This window comes from Corvus moneduloides, chromosome 18, assembly GCF_009650955.1.
Source record: "Corvus moneduloides isolate bCorMon1 chromosome 18, bCorMon1.pri, whole genome shotgun sequence".
Lineage (NCBI taxonomy): Eukaryota > Metazoa > Chordata > Aves > Passeriformes > Corvidae > Corvus > Corvus moneduloides.
Window position 1 is genome coordinate 5,217,283 of NC_045493.1, and position 17,440 is coordinate 5,234,722.

The 17,440-nt window shown below is 39.7% G+C and overlaps 1 protein-coding gene across 1 annotated transcript; it reads left to right on the top strand.

Annotated features, from left to right (window-relative positions):
* The first annotated feature begins 3,794 nt into the window (after positions 1-3,794).
* On the top strand, positions 3,795-16,926 carry UPB1 (beta-ureidopropionase 1). The gene is made up of 10 exons (XM_032127718.1): positions 3,795-3,950; positions 4,599-4,770; positions 6,197-6,284; positions 6,992-7,086; positions 8,052-8,213; positions 11,072-11,241; positions 11,911-11,992; positions 12,837-12,879; positions 13,600-13,754; positions 16,511-16,926. Exons 1-10 carry the CDS (start codon positions 3,850-3,852, stop codon positions 16,592-16,594), a joined length of 1,152 nt encoding a protein of 383 aa, XP_031983609.1. The 5' UTR covers positions 3,795-3,849; the 3' UTR covers positions 16,595-16,926.
* Positions 16,927-17,440: the final 514 nt, after the last annotated feature.

The window sequence follows — 17,440 nt, forward strand, 5'->3', positions numbered from 1 at the left end:
AAGCCAAACGCAGAGGACGCAAAGCCAAGTAGATGAGGTTTATAATTTGTCTCTCCTGATTTCTAGGTGATTGTAACTATGACTTTTGTAGAGTTCACAGGTGAGACAGGTAATCTAAATGCTGGTTGGAATTTTTCATCCATATAAAAATCCTCAATTTCACTTCAGCTTAAGTTTACATACAGACCCATTTCTAAAACTGATAACAGTGCTTGTAAGGATTTAAGTAGAATTAGGAAGAGAGCTTTGTCTGTAAAGGCAAAAACCCTAAACCCCAAAAACCCCACCAAAGTTAAGCATTATTAGCAAGAGGTCATGGTACAAAGGAGTGACTTTAAAACAGAGAACCTTGGTTTTCCTGCATCGCAGAACCCTTAAACCAAAGCAGGACAGACAGCTTCTTTTAGCTGTGTATTAAGGAGCCTGAATTTAGTGTTTTATCCTCCCTCTATATTTTAGACCTTCTCCTCTCCTACACTTCTATTATGCTAATTCCCCTTCACTGCCTGTCTCTTACACTTGAAATGTTTTGAATCAGGTGTGTTTCAAGATAATCGTTTTATATTTCCACATGAAGCAAGGGAATTTGTGTTCGAGGTGAAGCAATGTAAAGACCTGACTGGAGTACAATTCAGTACTTTACTTTGTGGCCACTGGAAAAGGACATTGTAGAAGATAATTGTAGAAGATAATTGTAAAGGGTGTTGCAGCATCTAAAAAGCAAGCTTAGACAGAGCAGCAATATCATGTGCCCTTGCAGGACACATCTGTGTCCACCCAAATCCCTTGATAGGTGTTCATGACCAGCAGCATGACATTGGGGGTATCTGAGGCAGCTACTGGATTAGGGACATGAGATATTAATTTATTTAGCTGCTCTGGGTAACTCTGTGTGACCCATGTCAAGGACTGACAGGAGAAGAAGGTGTCAGAAACATGATTCACATGATGATAGTAGCAGGGTTTGTAAGAAGCTGGGTGTTTCAGAGGGAGTATATATACCTACTACTGCCTTAGGAAGGACAGACAGAAATGCTGCCTCTAATCCTGCCTAGAAGCACTGATCTGTGATGCTGTTCAGCCTTTCCTCCTATCTTGGGCTACAGTGGAAAGACTTTGTTTGTTTGTTTAAATCTTTTCTTGGGTCTTTCCCAATTTTAGCCTGAACTCCAGATATTTGGCTCTTAAATTCATTCTCCAGGGTGCTTCTGATTAATGCCAGGGTGCTATTGTGGGTTTTTACAGGAACTCTTGGGAACAGTCTTGCAACACAGAGTTGTGGACCAGTATTACCAAAGCCGTTTTAGCTCTGCCATGGTGTCTGTGCAACGCAGGGTTTCAGCAAAGAAGCACACGAGAACCGTTTCTGTACAGATTGCACTGTGTGGTCCTGACTTTTACACCCAACTTTATGGACCACCCTGACTGAGGGCAATAGAGATGAAAAGCATGTGCACTTCAGAACTGTTTTGTAGGAATTTTCCCTCATTTTGAAGAGCTTTTGTTCCATAAAATACTTATTTTCCTCTAAATCAGTTATTACAGTTTGGGTTCATACCAAAAGATTCAGCTGTTTCCCAAAACAATTACTTGGTCCAGGTAATGCAGAACGGGGAAGAAGTTTAAATACAGAGGTTTGAAGAAGTAAGAATCAGAATTGGGATCTGGATTCAAGCATCCTACTTAACAGATAATTGCAATGACTGAGGTGGAACATTCAGACTTAAATGCAAGCCCTCTAATATGCTTTGTCTGGGATATGGAAGGCATCTTCCTTTATTAGGTTACTTTCCTGCTCAACATTAACATTTCGTGCTTTGAAGGTTTATTGTGTTGGCTGGAGTTATACCTTTATATACACGCAGTCCCTATGGAATAGCCTGATCTCCTTTCATCATTATTAGTAATTTTAGGCTTGTCATTTCCTATTCATACAGTCTGGACCTCACTGTGTTGTTGCAGGATGGTTGATATGGTGCACAGGAAATGTTCTGTTTTCTCAGGTCTCCACTGTTCCTAAGTATTCTTTTCAGGGGCTTCAGTTTTATTGCCATGAAGTCCATTTCCTACATGTAGTACAATTTACTAAATTACAAATAAACAAGGCACCAATAGAGAAGTCAGTGAAAGTTCACACTAAGAATAGAACTTGAAGAGAAAAGTTCAGTTATGTGACCTTCTTTAGGAGCTGGATACAAAATAGACCTGCTGTTTTTCCCTTTAATTTGCAGTCCAGGCAGAAAAGAACTTGAACAGTTCCCAGAGAAATCCAGGCCCTTCTGTTTGTTTCTATGAATCCTCCAGAAATGCTTTATCTGTTGACATCCTGAGTATGCTGATATGGAAATGAACTTACTTGGCCTCCTCATTTCCCCCCTGTATTGTCAGCTGATTTTTGTACTGATCTCCCTCCCTGCAATGTTTAAAGATCTGCCAGGCATGAACAGAGCAAAATGTTACTGATAGGTACCTTTAAAATTGGCCATTAAAGCAAATTAGGTTCATCAGATGAAAAATCTGATGTATGTATCAGTCACTGCTTATAATTGCCCTTCAGAAATATGTTTGGGAAAGAAAAGTAATTTCACTGAAACTTTTTCAGTTAAAAAGGGTGAATTAGAGAGAAAGAATCACGTATCTCCAAATGCCTTGATGAAACCAGACTACCCCTGGACATCTTCTGTCCAAAGTTAAATATTAGACACTCTCTCCCTGACATTCTTTTTTTCTTTAGTCTAAAAGGCTTAATATTTAACTCAAAATACCTAACAACTGCAAATGCTAAGTGCTGAAAGTTGTTACATCCTCAAGCAGATACATAAAGCAGTGCTTAAGCTCAATGGGATATATTTAGAGATGTGTAGCCATCCCTGGACTTCGTGTTCCACTCCAATGAGAAACCCAGTTGCTATGTTGTGAACTTCTGTGTGTTTTGAAGCAGAAGGCACAGCCAGTGGTTCAGTGGAAATAACTGGTTTAAACAGGGTGTCTGCCTGGTACCTGCAGAAGGAAATGTAGAAGAAGTGCATCTTTTATTTGATCACTTTTATTTTGTCCCAGATCAAGGTCTTAATAGGTTCAATCCTTTGTGTGACATTAACTCTGGTTTTGGGATGGATTTCCAATTATAATGGGCCTCAAAATCCATGTTAAAGTTATTTATTACTGGCTCCTGTTCTGAGTTTTACTGCAACTTAAATGGACACACACATATCCATGAGAACCACTGCCATTTTATGACCTATTTCCAAGCCTTTTTGTTGGAAAGGTATCATTAGAAAAAGCTCCTAAAGATGTTCTGCTTTTAGATGAGTTTTATCTGAAGACCAGGACCCTGGACATTCCATTGGCTGGACCGATGCTGAAACCAGGGCTGGTGATCTGGGTGATCTGTCTTTTACCCTTCATTTTCCCATTCCTTTCCTTCCTTCTTTTTCTTTCTCTCTTCTCCTTCTCTCTTTTTTTTTTCCCCCCCTTCCCCCTCTTTTCTCTCTCTTCCCTCCTTTTCTCTCTTTCTTTCTATTCTGTGCTCATATAGAAGGTCAGGGACCAACATAATCGATTTCCAGGCCAACTGACTTTTTGCGGGCTCTCCAACTTTTGTGGTTCCTTTCGACCACGAGCATTTACGAATCCTGGGCGCTCCCTTCCCCTTTGTGGCCGCACTCGCTCCAGGAGCGGCGAGAGTCCGGGAATAGCGCAGCTCTGCCCTGAGGGCACCGCGGGCACCCGACGGCACCGTCCCGCCAAAACCCGTGAGGGGAGCGGGGCGTGGCCGACGGGGCGGCCCGGGACAAAGTCCACGGGGCCACCGAACGCCTGAGGGGCTGCGCGCGCCCATCCTCCGCCATGGCGGGAGCCCTGGAGTCGCTGGAGTCGTGCCTGGAGCGGCACATCCCGCCCGGGGAACTCGCCGAGGTGAAGCGGATCCTCTATGGGGGCGAGGCCAGGTGCGCCACCAGGACGGGCTCGCCCCCCGCTTTGCGGGTTTCCGTCCCTCCTCTCCCCGGGCTCCGCGGCGATGCCCAGCCTGGGAGTGAGGGGAAGGAGTCAATGTGAGGGCGGGTGTGCAAGACACGGTGCTGGGCTGAGGGGAGGAAGGAAGAGTAGGGCTTTTGGTGCTGCAGTGAGGTGACAGGGGCATTTTGGAGGTGATTCAGGTGTGGGGAGCAGGGCAGTGTGAGAAGGTGATGGACAGGGATGGAAGACCTGACGGGAATAGTCGAGGCATCGGGGTGATGAAGCTGAAAAAGTAGGGTTAAAACTTGAGGAAAATACATTGGAGGGAAAGTGTTTATAATCCAGGTATGGCAGGTGGAAGTTTGTGCGTATGTGCACCTTGATTTCTGCAGCAAGGTGTTAGTGTCTGGAAATGACGGAGGAGGACAGAGGGAGATTGCTGACGTGGAGGTCAGCAGTGAGATTGGCACATGAGCTGGTCACTGCCTGTCCCTTGGCTGATGGATGAATGTTGGGGCATGAGAGCTTGGGTGTCTCTGCAGGGTTAGACAGAGTTGTGATCCCCTTGGCCCACTTCATTCAGAGCAGAAAAGGAGAACATCTCATATCGAAATGTCTTTGTTTTCTGTTTAATCCAGAAAACTTGATTTGCCAACTGCTGCACTGTCAGCAGCTCAGGAAAGAGATTTTGAGCTACAGGGCTATGGATTTGAAGCCGCTCCGGAGCAATTGAGAAGGCCACGAATTGTTCGAGTGGGACTGATACAGAATAAACTCCCTCTTCCCACAGACACAGCAGTGGCAGTCCAGGTATACAAACTGGGACTGGGGCTGTTTGTAACTCCTCTTCTGCTGGATTGAGACATAACACAGTTCAGTTCTTGATTTTAGGAACTGTATCCTGAAATGTCTAATGATTGGCAGTACAGGACCCATCAGAACTGCAATAGAGCATCCTGTAAGAAATTTGAATGACACATTTGGTTTTATCGTTTCTCAGAAACATCTCTTGTGTTTACCTAGCATGCCCAACTTGCTCGCAGTTTTTCCAAAGCTAAATATTTAGTAGCTCATTTTGTACATGAAAATCCTTTGCCTCTAAGATGAAACATAAACGCATTTACCTAAAATCAAAAGGGATGGCAACCAGTGGAAACCACAGGTGCAGTTCTAGTTTTAATTGAGAAATGTTCTGTTATAGGAAAATCCATTAGAGGAAACAGATTAATAAAGCTGTGTTCATTATTCTTTGTACAGCAGTGAGTGAAATCTTATTACAAGATAACATGGTTTAGTGGTGACTTGGCAGTGCTGGGTTAATGGTTGGACTTGGTTGATGATCTTAGAGGTTTTTTCCAACCTTAATGATTCTGCAACCATCTTTTGGACCCAAAAGCATGATGTGACATATATGTATAGAAATAGCCTCCTAAGAGTAGCTTTAAAAAAGTGAAAGAAAACACTGCATTTATAAAATCTCCTGGAGTAGTAGTTCTGTACAGTGACAGGACAGAATATTTCTGAAGTAGTTTGTTTTGGAAAGATTACCTATCATGGATGCAAGTCATTAATTCAATAAACGGATCAAGTTTGTGGATTCTTTATAGCAGCTGTTGAATAAAGTACCAGCTGTATTAATGATTTTACCTTATAAATAACTAGTTAACTATTTCTGTAAATCAACATACAGTTGTTGAATTCATAGGTCAGTGCAGTCTTGTCTTTATTAATTTATTTTTGACACCTGAAGGTAGCAATGTAAAGTGCTACACCTATGCTTATCTTTAAGTAGAATACTCTAGAAAACTAATTAATAAAGGCTTTGATGATTTTTCTTGGTAATAATTACTTAGCTCTTAGGACAGAGGGCTTAACATCGTCCTGTAGGTTGTTTACAATGAGCAGCAAAATCACAGTTTTTGTTGTTTCTGTTAAGATTTTTGGCTTTTTGCTAGTCAGGCAACAATGAGTTGCCATCTATATAAATGTTGCAGCCATGGAATTAGAATCCCATTGGAATGCTTTCTGTATTTTCAGCATCTAAATGCTTTTAAAAATCTATATCTGACTCTGTTATCAGTGTTCAGGAATGATAGCTTGAGTTACTCCCCTTGAAAGCAATGGCACTGAGTATAGAACAAGATAAATTCAATATGAACAAAGGTTGTAAAACCAGGCAGTTAATACAAAGATGAACATGCAGCTGTTTTCATAGTGTGACATTTCTCACAATCAGGTGGCTGCTCTGCACAGACGCATTGAGGAGATGGTGGGAGTGGCTTCAATGTGTGGGGTCAACATTGTGTGTTTCCAGGAGGCTTGGAGTGAGTATTTTCTGTGATTCCTTGTAGGCTGTCGGATGCCGAGTGCCTTCTATTTTAACAGGTGTCCTGTACTACAAGTATGTCTTGTAAGTGAACAGTAGAAATCTTCCAAGATAACAACAATTGACCATAGTGATTTACTTCCTAAAGGACAAACCAAAGAGTCTGAGGTAGCAGAACTGTATGGAAGAGTGGGGATCTGTTATGTTGAAGACTGCCATATGATATTTGGAGCTCCTTCATGGCATCCTTTATGATCCTTTCCTCTTTTTTTTTTTCTCTTAAAACTTCGGGGTTTTTTTCTAGACAGGTATTATAATTTAAAAATCTATTTTTAATTAACATGGGGTGTTTGAGGCTTAATGGAAGCAAAACCCAAAATGAAGGCCCATTAAATGTTTATGAAAACAGGTTATTCATAGTGAACACTAGTGACTGGGGTGTATTTTGTCTTTTTACCCCTGCTGAGACTTCACTAAGTGCATCCATTCTCTTCTGGTTTGCTCTGTGTGAGCTCAAAACTCCTTGCCCTTGCTAAAAATATTTTAAAATAGCTTTTGCCTTTAAACAAGAAAAACAGTTGAATCATTCTTAATTATTTAAATTTTTTTAATTTTAATTTTTTATCAGTATTCATGCAAATAGCTTGTATTTCTTGAGTGGCATGAACATTCTTGTACATTTTGCCTTGCTTTGGTGTTTTCCAGCCATGCCCTTTGCTTTTTGTACAAGAGAGAAACTTCCTTGGACTGAATTTGCTGAGTCAGCAGAGGATGGGCCAACAACAAAGTTCTGTCAAGAGGTAAAAAGCCAAGCAAGCAAGCAACAAAAAAACCAACCCACATCCAGCCCCAGCCCATAACTGCCACTGATAATGACAGATTTCTTCTTTGTGTACCATTCTGGTATCACTGAGAAAACTGAAGAAACAAAAAATAAATTTTCAACTCGCTTGACAAATATTATGATAGTGAATTGAAATAGAAATGGACAAGAACAATTCTGCTCGATATTTATTGTTTAAACTACTCTGCATTTAAAGATTACCTTTTGCCGTGAAAATCCTATGAAACTGCCCATTTAACTATTCCTAAATTTTACAAGGGAGGAATTTTTCTTTGTACAGATAATTTTATTTTCTTTTTAAAAGGTGTTTCTTGCCTAGAACAGTTGAGCATTAAACAATCCTTGTACAAAGGTGTGAGGAGAATAATAGCCTTTTCTGAACAGGGAACACTGTCACACAACTGTTTGCATTTTCCTCTGGAATGACACAAATGTAGGGAACTTTTTTTGGACCCAAGGAGATTTGTTATTGTCAGGCTCTTGTTTCTCCAGAGACTGTTGATTAGAAGTTTAGTGACAGAGTTTTATTTTCTGACAACTTTTTTTTAAATAAGAAAATTGGACTTGTTTTGGTGTAAAATTTGCCCGGCTATGACTGAGCTATTAAAAATTTTGTATCCAGCATAATATCTTTAGTCTGATCTAGGGCAAGTACATGTTAACAGCTTCTCACTATGGAATTAATGACACTGGAAGTTTGGAGAAATAAAAGAAAGGGAAGTGATGTGAAGGAAAAGGCAATGTACCAGTAAACTGGCAGGCAGAATTTTGCTGTATTTCTCACTCGTACCTGTGTTATTTAGCATTTGTAGTTAACATGTAATGCTGTTTCAGTTAACTGTTTTCAGCTGGCTGTGGTGTCTGTCATTCTGGGGTACTGCAGGTTGGTGTATAATAGAGGAATTGTGTTCATTTGTACAGCTTGCAAAGAAATACAATATGGTTGTGGTATCTCCAATCTTGGAGCGAGATGAACTGCATGGTGGAATTCTGTGGAATACTGCAGTGGTCATTTCTAATTCTGGAGCTCTCCTTGGCAAAAGTAGGAAAAATCACATTCCAAGGGTTGGAGATTTCAATGAGGTAAGATGCAGTATTGTGATAATTAAGTTAGTCTTACCTGGCAGCTCTGGTTTGTGCCAGCATGGGTTGTGTCAGAGTCACAGTGGCAGAAAATGCAGTGTGTTTCTAGAAAATGTGGTTCACTTACTGTCAAATCAGTTTTTCTCAGATGAAATGATGGTAAGTAAATTTATCAAGAAGGAATAATTTTTGTGAGAGTGATGAGTGTTAAAGGAAGAATAACATTGAATCTTGTTAGGTACTCTTCCTTGGCCTAGTGCAAACTTCAAAAGTATCAAGTATCCTTTAAAAGAATTCTTTTAAGTTACAGATGTGTTGTGTTTGTTGTGCATGATTGGCTTGGGTTGTTTTGCCATGTGTGCATGTTGAACTTAACTTCAATTTTCAGGGCAATTGTTTCATGGTTCAAGCATGAACATTACTTACAGTCTTTCTCTATTTCTCTGTGAGATTGTCTTGGAAATGACAGTTCTTTTGCTTGTGTTTATTCAAGCAGAATCCCTTAATTCATTATGCCTCTGACTGAATAGCTGTTTTATGGCATCTTCTGTCTACTAATCACATTATTGCGACTGAAGCCCCTGGCAGGTTTTGGGCCATCCTCCAGAATCAGCTTCAGAAACTGAACTGGCAGTAAAGACAAGATCAGAGGAAAACTGGTAGATCTGAAATGTGTTTATCCATCCATAGAATTATCACAAGCAGAAAGATCAGGATTAAAAATTAACCGAAGTCTAAAAATACATTGTCTTACCTAACTAAATCTCTCCTTGTCAGCTAAAGTGAGTAATTAACAGAAGCATTTCTTCTAAGCACTGGAGGCTGCTATGTACCTGCAGTTGCTTTTGCAGACCTGATCAGGCTGGTGTGAGTTTCTCCAGAGGAGGCTGTTAATAGAGTTCTAGACAATGAATTTCAGGCACAGTCTGTCAGTCACCAGTGTTAACTTGTATATTTTACAATTATTTTTGATATTTAATATTATTTTATCAGGTCTGTCCTTTAGTTAGCAAAATAGTAACTAACAAATCCATTGGTTATTTTCCACATTTTTTATTTGTTCCTTATGTAATCCAACAAAAAATAAATTCCTGTTGCTTGTGCTAAAATATGATGTCTTTCAGTTTTCCAGACAGTGTTTAGTGGAGAATCAACAGATTCCAAGAAACTCATTGTTTCCAGCTATGAAACTGTAATGAGAGACACCTAAAAAAAGAAAGTATTTTTACTTTTTCATGTGAAGTATAAATAGAGTTTCATTAAGAGTTTTGCTAAAAGAAGTTAGTTCTTAGAATCCTAAATGCCATAATTACTACAAAACAATCTGTTTATAGCTTCCAGATATACTGTAATGATCTGGCATTTCTTCTTGTATCTACTTTGTTACAGAATCAAGTAGTGTTTACCCAGGACAACACTGTCTTCAGCTGGCTTTGTTAGCAAAGCATTAAGTTCACTCTTCTGAGCTGAACAATTCTGATAAAGCAACTTCAGAAACCAGGCTACAGGAAAGGATTATATTCATCTGTGTTACTTTAATGTTTTCTTTATCAACAAAGTTAAACCTCAAAGAAATATTGAATTTGAGATGATTTCTTGTGGGTTGTCTTTGTAGGGCAGATGGAAAAGGAGCCTTGTTAAAATTGTGCCAGTTGAATCAGTAAGAACTAAATGGAAAGGGTGAAGAGATTGGTCTGTGGCCTGTTCAGCCATGTGTGGGAGGCTATATAGATAAAAATCAATCCTTCTTGAGACATCACAGTTTATTGCTGTGGAGATGACTGTGACCTCTGGTGAGAAATAAAGAAATAGGAACTGATGAATTCCCTGAAGCAACAGCATTCTTGTTTTTCTTCTCCTATTGTAAGAAAAGAAACTGAGAATAGGAGAAAAAATGGAAGTATATTCATTCAGCAGAATTGTTTTGAAAAATGATTGTGTGAGCACTCACCACGTGGCGTGCTGTCTACAGACATGAAAGGAGATCAAAGCAGTGCCCAAAGGACTGTGCAATTTCATGAGACCTGATAATAAATAAGAAACATGAGATGTTACTTTTACTGAACATACTGAACCTCTAGACCTTGGTTTCGGAAGGTGACCCTCCTGTATCTGTTGTGCCATTGGCCCACAGTTACACGAGGCCCAGGTTTGTTCCGCAGCTGTAACTGCTTGCTTTAGGCCTCAGGTGTTTCTATTTCCTTCAGGACCAATGGCGGTGGTGGTTACAAGGAACAGATAATTTCAATAAGGAGGGGTTTGCTTTATAACACACCTTCCTTGTCTGATAAGAGCTATGTCTCATGGGGTCAGGATGATGGATTGTGTCCCTTGCTCTTCTGTCTCAGGTTGGCACCAAAGGATACTGTCAGGGATCAGCCTGGCCACTGCAACTTCTGTACTCCTTTGGTATCCACAACATTGTATAAGGAATGTTGCATGGCATATTCTGTCTTGTTCTTATCTGTGGGTCTTTATCACTGTCTTTGTCTCTGTCTGAACCTGGTGATAGTACTTTCAGAAAGCAGCACGTTTTGGAAGTGCACTGCCTGCTGCACAAAAAAGTTACTTTGCTTGAAAGCAGGTATAAGAGTGTAATTTCAGTGAATACGCACTCCTGCTGCTTTGGCATTTCTGTATTCATCTTTTCTGCTGCCTAGTGCTTTTGTAAATCTTACTCATCCTATTATCCTCAGCCTTCTATCTACAGATTAAAAAGCTTTTTTAGTTAGAGGTACTTTTTTGCACTTTTTTAAGAAGTCTGCCTTTGTGGGTTTTTTTTGTTTGGTTGGTTTTTTGAGGGTATTTTTGGGGTTTTTTTGGTGTTTTTTTATTTGTTTTGTTTTGTTTGTTTGTAGTCTACTTACTATATGGAAGGAAATACAGGACACCCAGTGTTTCAGACACAGTTTGGGACAATTGCTGTGAATATCTGCTATGGGCGCCACCACCCTCTGAACTGGCTCATGTATAGCATTAATGGAGCAGAGATCATCTTTAACCCTTCAGCCACTATTGGGACACTCAGGTAAAATACAAACTGATCTGTGCCGTTGCTCCATTTCTGGGTTAACTGAACCTCTGAGCCCCTTGCTGGGGCCTAAAGGGCACCTTGCTGAGGTCTTGGAAGTGTAGTCTCCTTGTTTTGTCTTCACAAAGGAGCCTGCATTCTGATCCACCTGGAATTTTGGGCTCCTGGTCTGCTCCCAGTAACCGATTCTCTTTCAGAACTTTGTTGTACATCAGCAGGTCTCCTGTCTTTAAGATAGCATTAACCAGCATCCAGCTGGTTAATGAAAACTGAGAGTTTATTTAGATTTTTTTATGTAATATTTTTGCTATATAATAGGTAGTAGTCGTGTTCAGGCTTATTTTAGCAGCTTGCATTGTCCACTTAGGAGTGTGGGATCAAACTGCAGTTTACAGAACCAAGCTGAGATACCCTTTTCTCAGAAACATTTTTTTTAAACTGTTGTTTATGATTATCAGGCCTCTTGAACCAGACTGGACCAGTGTAAATTGTCCCTTGAGATTAATCTTCTGCAGATTAACATTAACTGCACCCTACTGACTTGATTTCCTAAAAGCTAACTTTGGCTTCTGTGACAGAAAATGTGCAGTGTGAGACAGTGAGAATCTAGATTTAGCACTGAAGTGTACAAGTAATGAATACCTGCTGCCTCTTTGTGTGTTGCAGCGAGGCACTGTGGCCAATTGAAGCCAGAAATGCTGCCATAGCCAATCACTGCTTCACGTGTCCCATCAACAGAGTAGGAACGGTTTGTATCTTCATTGTTTCATCTCATTCCATAATTCAGGTGTTGGAGCATGAGTTCATTCAAGGCAAGGGACTGATAGCACTGGAATTCACGGATTCCTCTGCTGTGTAACTACTGTACTAGGGTTTATGATGTGATTTGAAGATGGACAGTCTTGAAGAGATTGAGAGCTGCCTTTGTTGCTGGCAGCCCACTTTTTGGTTGCAGCTGCTTCCTGTTCTTGAATTGAATCTTTGTAGTAGGCACCCACCCTTTTGCTAACTCTCCCAGTTTCTCTGGTGAAATCAGTATTCTTTTAGCCAAAATGACTGAAAATTTCATATACCCTCGAGTCAGTGGTACACAACTGGTGGCTGTTGTACAGATACTGCCTCTTTCTGGACTGTAAAATTCTATAATGAAAATTATAAGTACATGCAATAGGTCATTCTTACCTTCAGGTTAGTCCAAATACCCTATGTGTGTGTTTTTAAAATTAGATTCCCTGCAAAAATCCAGACTTGTTCTTGATGATATGTGAATATGTTTGCCTTTTTTTGTGATCTAAAAAGATATTTTTGGTTAAATATCACCTCTTTTGCCTCTTCAAACTTGTGAAATGGGTATGAGGCATGTTCCCCAAAGTGTATGAACAACAGTCAGTGATACAAAAAGGCCTTGTGTTCTATCCTATCCATCAGAGAAACTAGGCCTCTCTTACGACTCCCTTTAGACAGTGCTGATCGTGTGCCAGAAAAAAAATCTTTGTAGATTTATATAAACTTCCAAAATATGATAGACTAGCAAGGATTTCTTGAATTAAATGAAATTATACTGCCACCTATGGATTCCTCTTATTTCACAGGAATACTACAAAAACGCCTTTACTTCTGGAGATGGTGGAAAAGGTATGTTCAGAAATCACATTCAGTACCAGTTCCCAGATTTGCTGGAAGTTAAAGAGAACGATCAGTGAGGAGTATGAGATTTTCTTGTATGTATTTCTATGTTGAAACACGATAATTTGTGCTGTGAGAACCATGGCTGCCTGTGGCTCCATCCAGAGTGGGCCTGAGCCTTTTTTTAGCCAGTTCTTAGCAGCTGCATGAAAAAGGTCAGCGGTATCCATTGCTTAGTAGTACAACAGATGTGATTGATTTTTGGCACAACTCAAGAGTTGTGCAATAAGACATAACATCTTTTCTGTGCCTCAAATCCCAGTGTTTTCATCTCTGACCTTTCATTGAAAATTGAATGGATGCATCTCTGTCAGCTGTTTTGAAAATGTATGATTTGACAATTAGAATTCATTCAAATGCTAAGTAAAAAGCAATGAAAGCAAAAGCTTAAGTCCAGAGACTTAATAATGAGAAAGCACAATGATGCATTATTTGAAAGGCAATGCAGTGAGATTTTCCAGATAATTTGATGGTGTACTGTGCATGAAAGTAATTACTGGCCAAAACTGCAGTTATTTTAGGGTCATGCTGTGACCTCTTCATGATGACTATCTTGCCTAAAGGACAGTGAGTCCCCAAGAAATGAAGTCAGGTTTTGTGGGACACTGCATGTTAAATTAGATACCTATTTGCAGATGGCAATACATGCTTTTTAAAAATCTCTTTAAGCACACCATGAGTTGGGCCATTTCTATGGCTCGAGTTACGTAGCTGCACCAGATGGCAGCAGGACCCCAGGACTCTCTCGCACTCAAGATGGGCTGCTGGTGGTAGAGATGGATCTAAACCTCTGCAGGCAAGTTGGTGACAAGTGGAATTTTAAGGTAAGCCTGATTATAAAGAAAATACGATATTAGAACAAACAAGCTTTGATAATGATTCTGTGATATTACAATAGTTAAAAGGCAGCCTTTCTTTTTTCTTTTTAATGGTTCAGAGCTTAAATTGTTGAACTAATTTAACAGGATGTTATGGGGGCCAAAAGCATAAAGAGATTTGGAAAAGGAGTAGATAAATGCAGGGAAACTAGGCCAGTAGCTTTCAAATGAAAACCTTAGCCTCAGGACCTTAATGTGGACTGCCAGGAGCTCTGAAGATTGCTGGGGAAGAGTTTATGCTTTCCTTATGCAGTGAACATAGGTATTTGTTGCTGAGCTGAGCCAGGCATCGGATCTCATCTAATATGGTACTATTATATATTCATAAAGGCCTTAATTGTCAGTTTTGGTGACATTTAATGAAAACTCAAACCCACAAGCTTCAGAGAACTTTCTGAAGGCAAACTTTCTGCAATGTTAACTTCCTGAATTTGTGGATGTGTTGAAACTTCAGAGAAAGAACTGTGTACTGTGTATATTCATTTCTAAAGCATCTTAACACACTTTTGAATTTATCTAAATCAGATTAAGATGGCTGCAAGCCACTCCACATGGCTTTAACAAACCTTATTTATTACTATTTTTTTTTTTTTTTGGATTCTGAGGTAAAGCTAATTTGGTTCATCTTTCCAGAGGGCATAATTGGATTTAATTTGTCCAGCAGCAGTGCTGGTGGAAGAAATGGCTGCCTCAGCACAGCAGCTTGCTAACCCTTCAGTTGTGCCAGTACAAGCTATGTGGGGGTGCCATATTATATGCTGATTTAGTGGAGTGACCGGATTTTTTTTTTTTTTTTAAACAAATGACACTGTAGTTCCTTTTTAAATCTGATCAAGTTTACAACAGGCCACACAAAGATCCTGTTGGAACAAAAAAACAAAAGAAGTGGCAACTTTGGAAATAGGTTTTGTTGATGAAGAAAACATCTTCTTGCTTCTGTGGAGACAGATCTTTTGTTCTAGTCCTCAGTATTGCTAGAGACTAGAACTTTTTCCCATCCACTCTTAAGATCAGCATCATTTGAATCCTAACAAAGTAGACCAGAACTCCTGGGCAGCAGCTATACAATATATGCAGGTTCTTCAGTGATCACCTAGTATTTAAAATAAGTAATCATTTGCAAGGAGTGTTAATTTTTGAACATCATGCTACTGCAAGCAGACATTTATTTTATAGAGCTGGTTTATTTGCCTGTTGAGTATTACAATATGGTGCAATATTCAACATGTTTTATTTCAGTTTAACGTAAAAATGAAAAGTCTCTGTGGACTTGAAATAAGCTTTCTAATTAAAAAATAGCATTTTCTTATCTAGAGCTTAATTTCTTTGCTAATATTGCTAATCCATATGTAGGGCAAAAACCAAGAAGTGATTTCAGGTCATCTTCTGGAACAGAATTGCATTTGTTATTTTACAGAGGCCTGTGTTAGGCATGTGGTTGTTGCCGTAATGGAATTAAGTCAGGCAGGCATTTAGTTTTCCTTTGCCATCAAAGTCTGAGGCCCTTACTGCAGAGTAGAGGCTTGGTGTGTCAGGAAGCACATGGAGCAATGCTTATAACAGCTTAGTAGGGGTATCTGAACAAAAGCAATTGTATTGATTAGGAAAAATAAACAGTAAAAGCAAAACACTGCCCTTTGGCTGTTTTGTGTAGAATTGTATATTTTTTGTTGTCTTCAAGTCTTGTGCTGTCAGCACCTTAATTTTATGTTGATGGTGTGGAGTGCTATTGTTGTGTTTTAACACATAAGGCACAGCTGTGGTTTTGTTTATGTGACAGGGGAGAGCCGTTTCCTTTTCCTCTCAGTTGTGGCCAAGACAGAGGTAGTTCTTGCTGAGGGGAATGAGGAAGAGTGGTCTCCGGTTACCCACTGCAGAAAAAGAACCCTTAACAGCAAGTAGGAACCTATTTAACCTGCTCTGGTATCTGCAGTTTGCACTCAATGGTGCCTGAAAGGCACATTCAGTAGAATGTCTTTGCTGAACTTAGAGTAGCAAAGGGGTTAAACAAATAAAATAAAGATGTAATTTGCCCCTCCAGAGCCAATGCTGTGGGCTGTGCACTTCAGAAGAAGATGATGGCACTACATCAGGTGCTGTATTGCAGCACTTCCAGCACGTCTCTGTTGCCCAAACCATTGATATTTTGTATTGTTAAAGGGTGAAGTAAGAGGAACTCAAACACTGTCAGTGGCATATATGCAAACTTACTGCTGGCAGCAGGGTTCCTTGGTTGTCAAGGACATGACATGAAGCCCTAATTATGGAGACATTCCTTTGCCTTCATTGACGTAACTTAAAAAATTGTTGATGCATAAGAAAGCAAGTCCACCTTTCACATCCAACTTTCAGCAATCCAGAGTAACCATAAGTAGTAAGTCAGCAGACATGATTGTCACTGAAGGAGAGCTCCAAGACAGGAAGATGTTAATTTAGAAGTTTGACTTTTTAGGGTGGAAATAGACTTCTTTTTTGGATAGAAATACAGTCCTAGGCAACATAATATGAGTTCTTTTTATAAAAAACAGTTTGTGCTAAGGCACTGGAGATCTTGAATTTTGCATGAATTACGGTTTTGATGTTTGGGACAATTAAATCATATATGGTCATAGAAAAAACCAACCAGTGGATAATAAGTATTTTCTACTGAAGTACTTTTGTAGCTCACTGAAAGAACTGAAGCTTTGATTTTTCTTTTACAGATGACTGGTAGATATGAAATGTATGCAGAAAAGCTTGCTGAAGCAATCCAGCCTTACTTTATACCCAATATCATCAAAGAGTAAGAGAGAACATCTCATTACACTCAGATGTTACAAGACAAATTCGAAGTTACTGTGGGATAATAGCTTTACTGTGAATCACAAGTTATTGTTTTAAAATGTTGTCAGTTTAATTTCATGTAACCAACTTTAATTAATAGGATTCAAAACTGTGTTATGTAAAATAATTGAAAATGGCTTCTTGAGTGTTGTTACTTACACTGATGTCTGAAGTTTTGTTCCTTGCTAGAAATACATCCAGTGTTTTTCTAGTGTAGAAACACATACAGTGTACTGTGATATAGTTGATAGAGAGGATGAATTCAGAGGATATGAAACTTTTTACGTAAGCTTTGCATTGTACATCTATTTATTTCCACTTTCCAGTTTTTACCCTCTGCCCAAATGCGTAATTTAGGGAGAAAGGAGGCAGAAATTGTTTTCATCTGGGTTTTGTTTGCTTTTTCTGCTTATGAACTGCTTGATGCAGTTCTGTTATAGCTGAGTAATGTCCCAGACACCCCCGTTATTTGAAGATCTGTGGGTGCTGTAAAGCAAGACCACTTTGGTTCTGTTGCCTTTTACACAACCACAGCTGGATCAGTGTCTTTGATGGGCCCCTTCACGGTGCAGAAGTTGTGCTCAGAGAGATGCTTTGGTATCTTCTGAAGCTCGGTGCCCTGATGGGAAGCAGAAATGAGACCCTGGCCAATGCATAGGCAAGGCTGGGGCAGTTGGATGCTTTTCACTGTGAACAGAAAGCCCACGATGGGTAAGGAAAACTCCTTCCCTGGGGCTGCACTCCAGTAGGATATGTGGTGGTTGCAGAGTACACAAACCAGCTGTGGAATAAAGGTAATAATGATACAT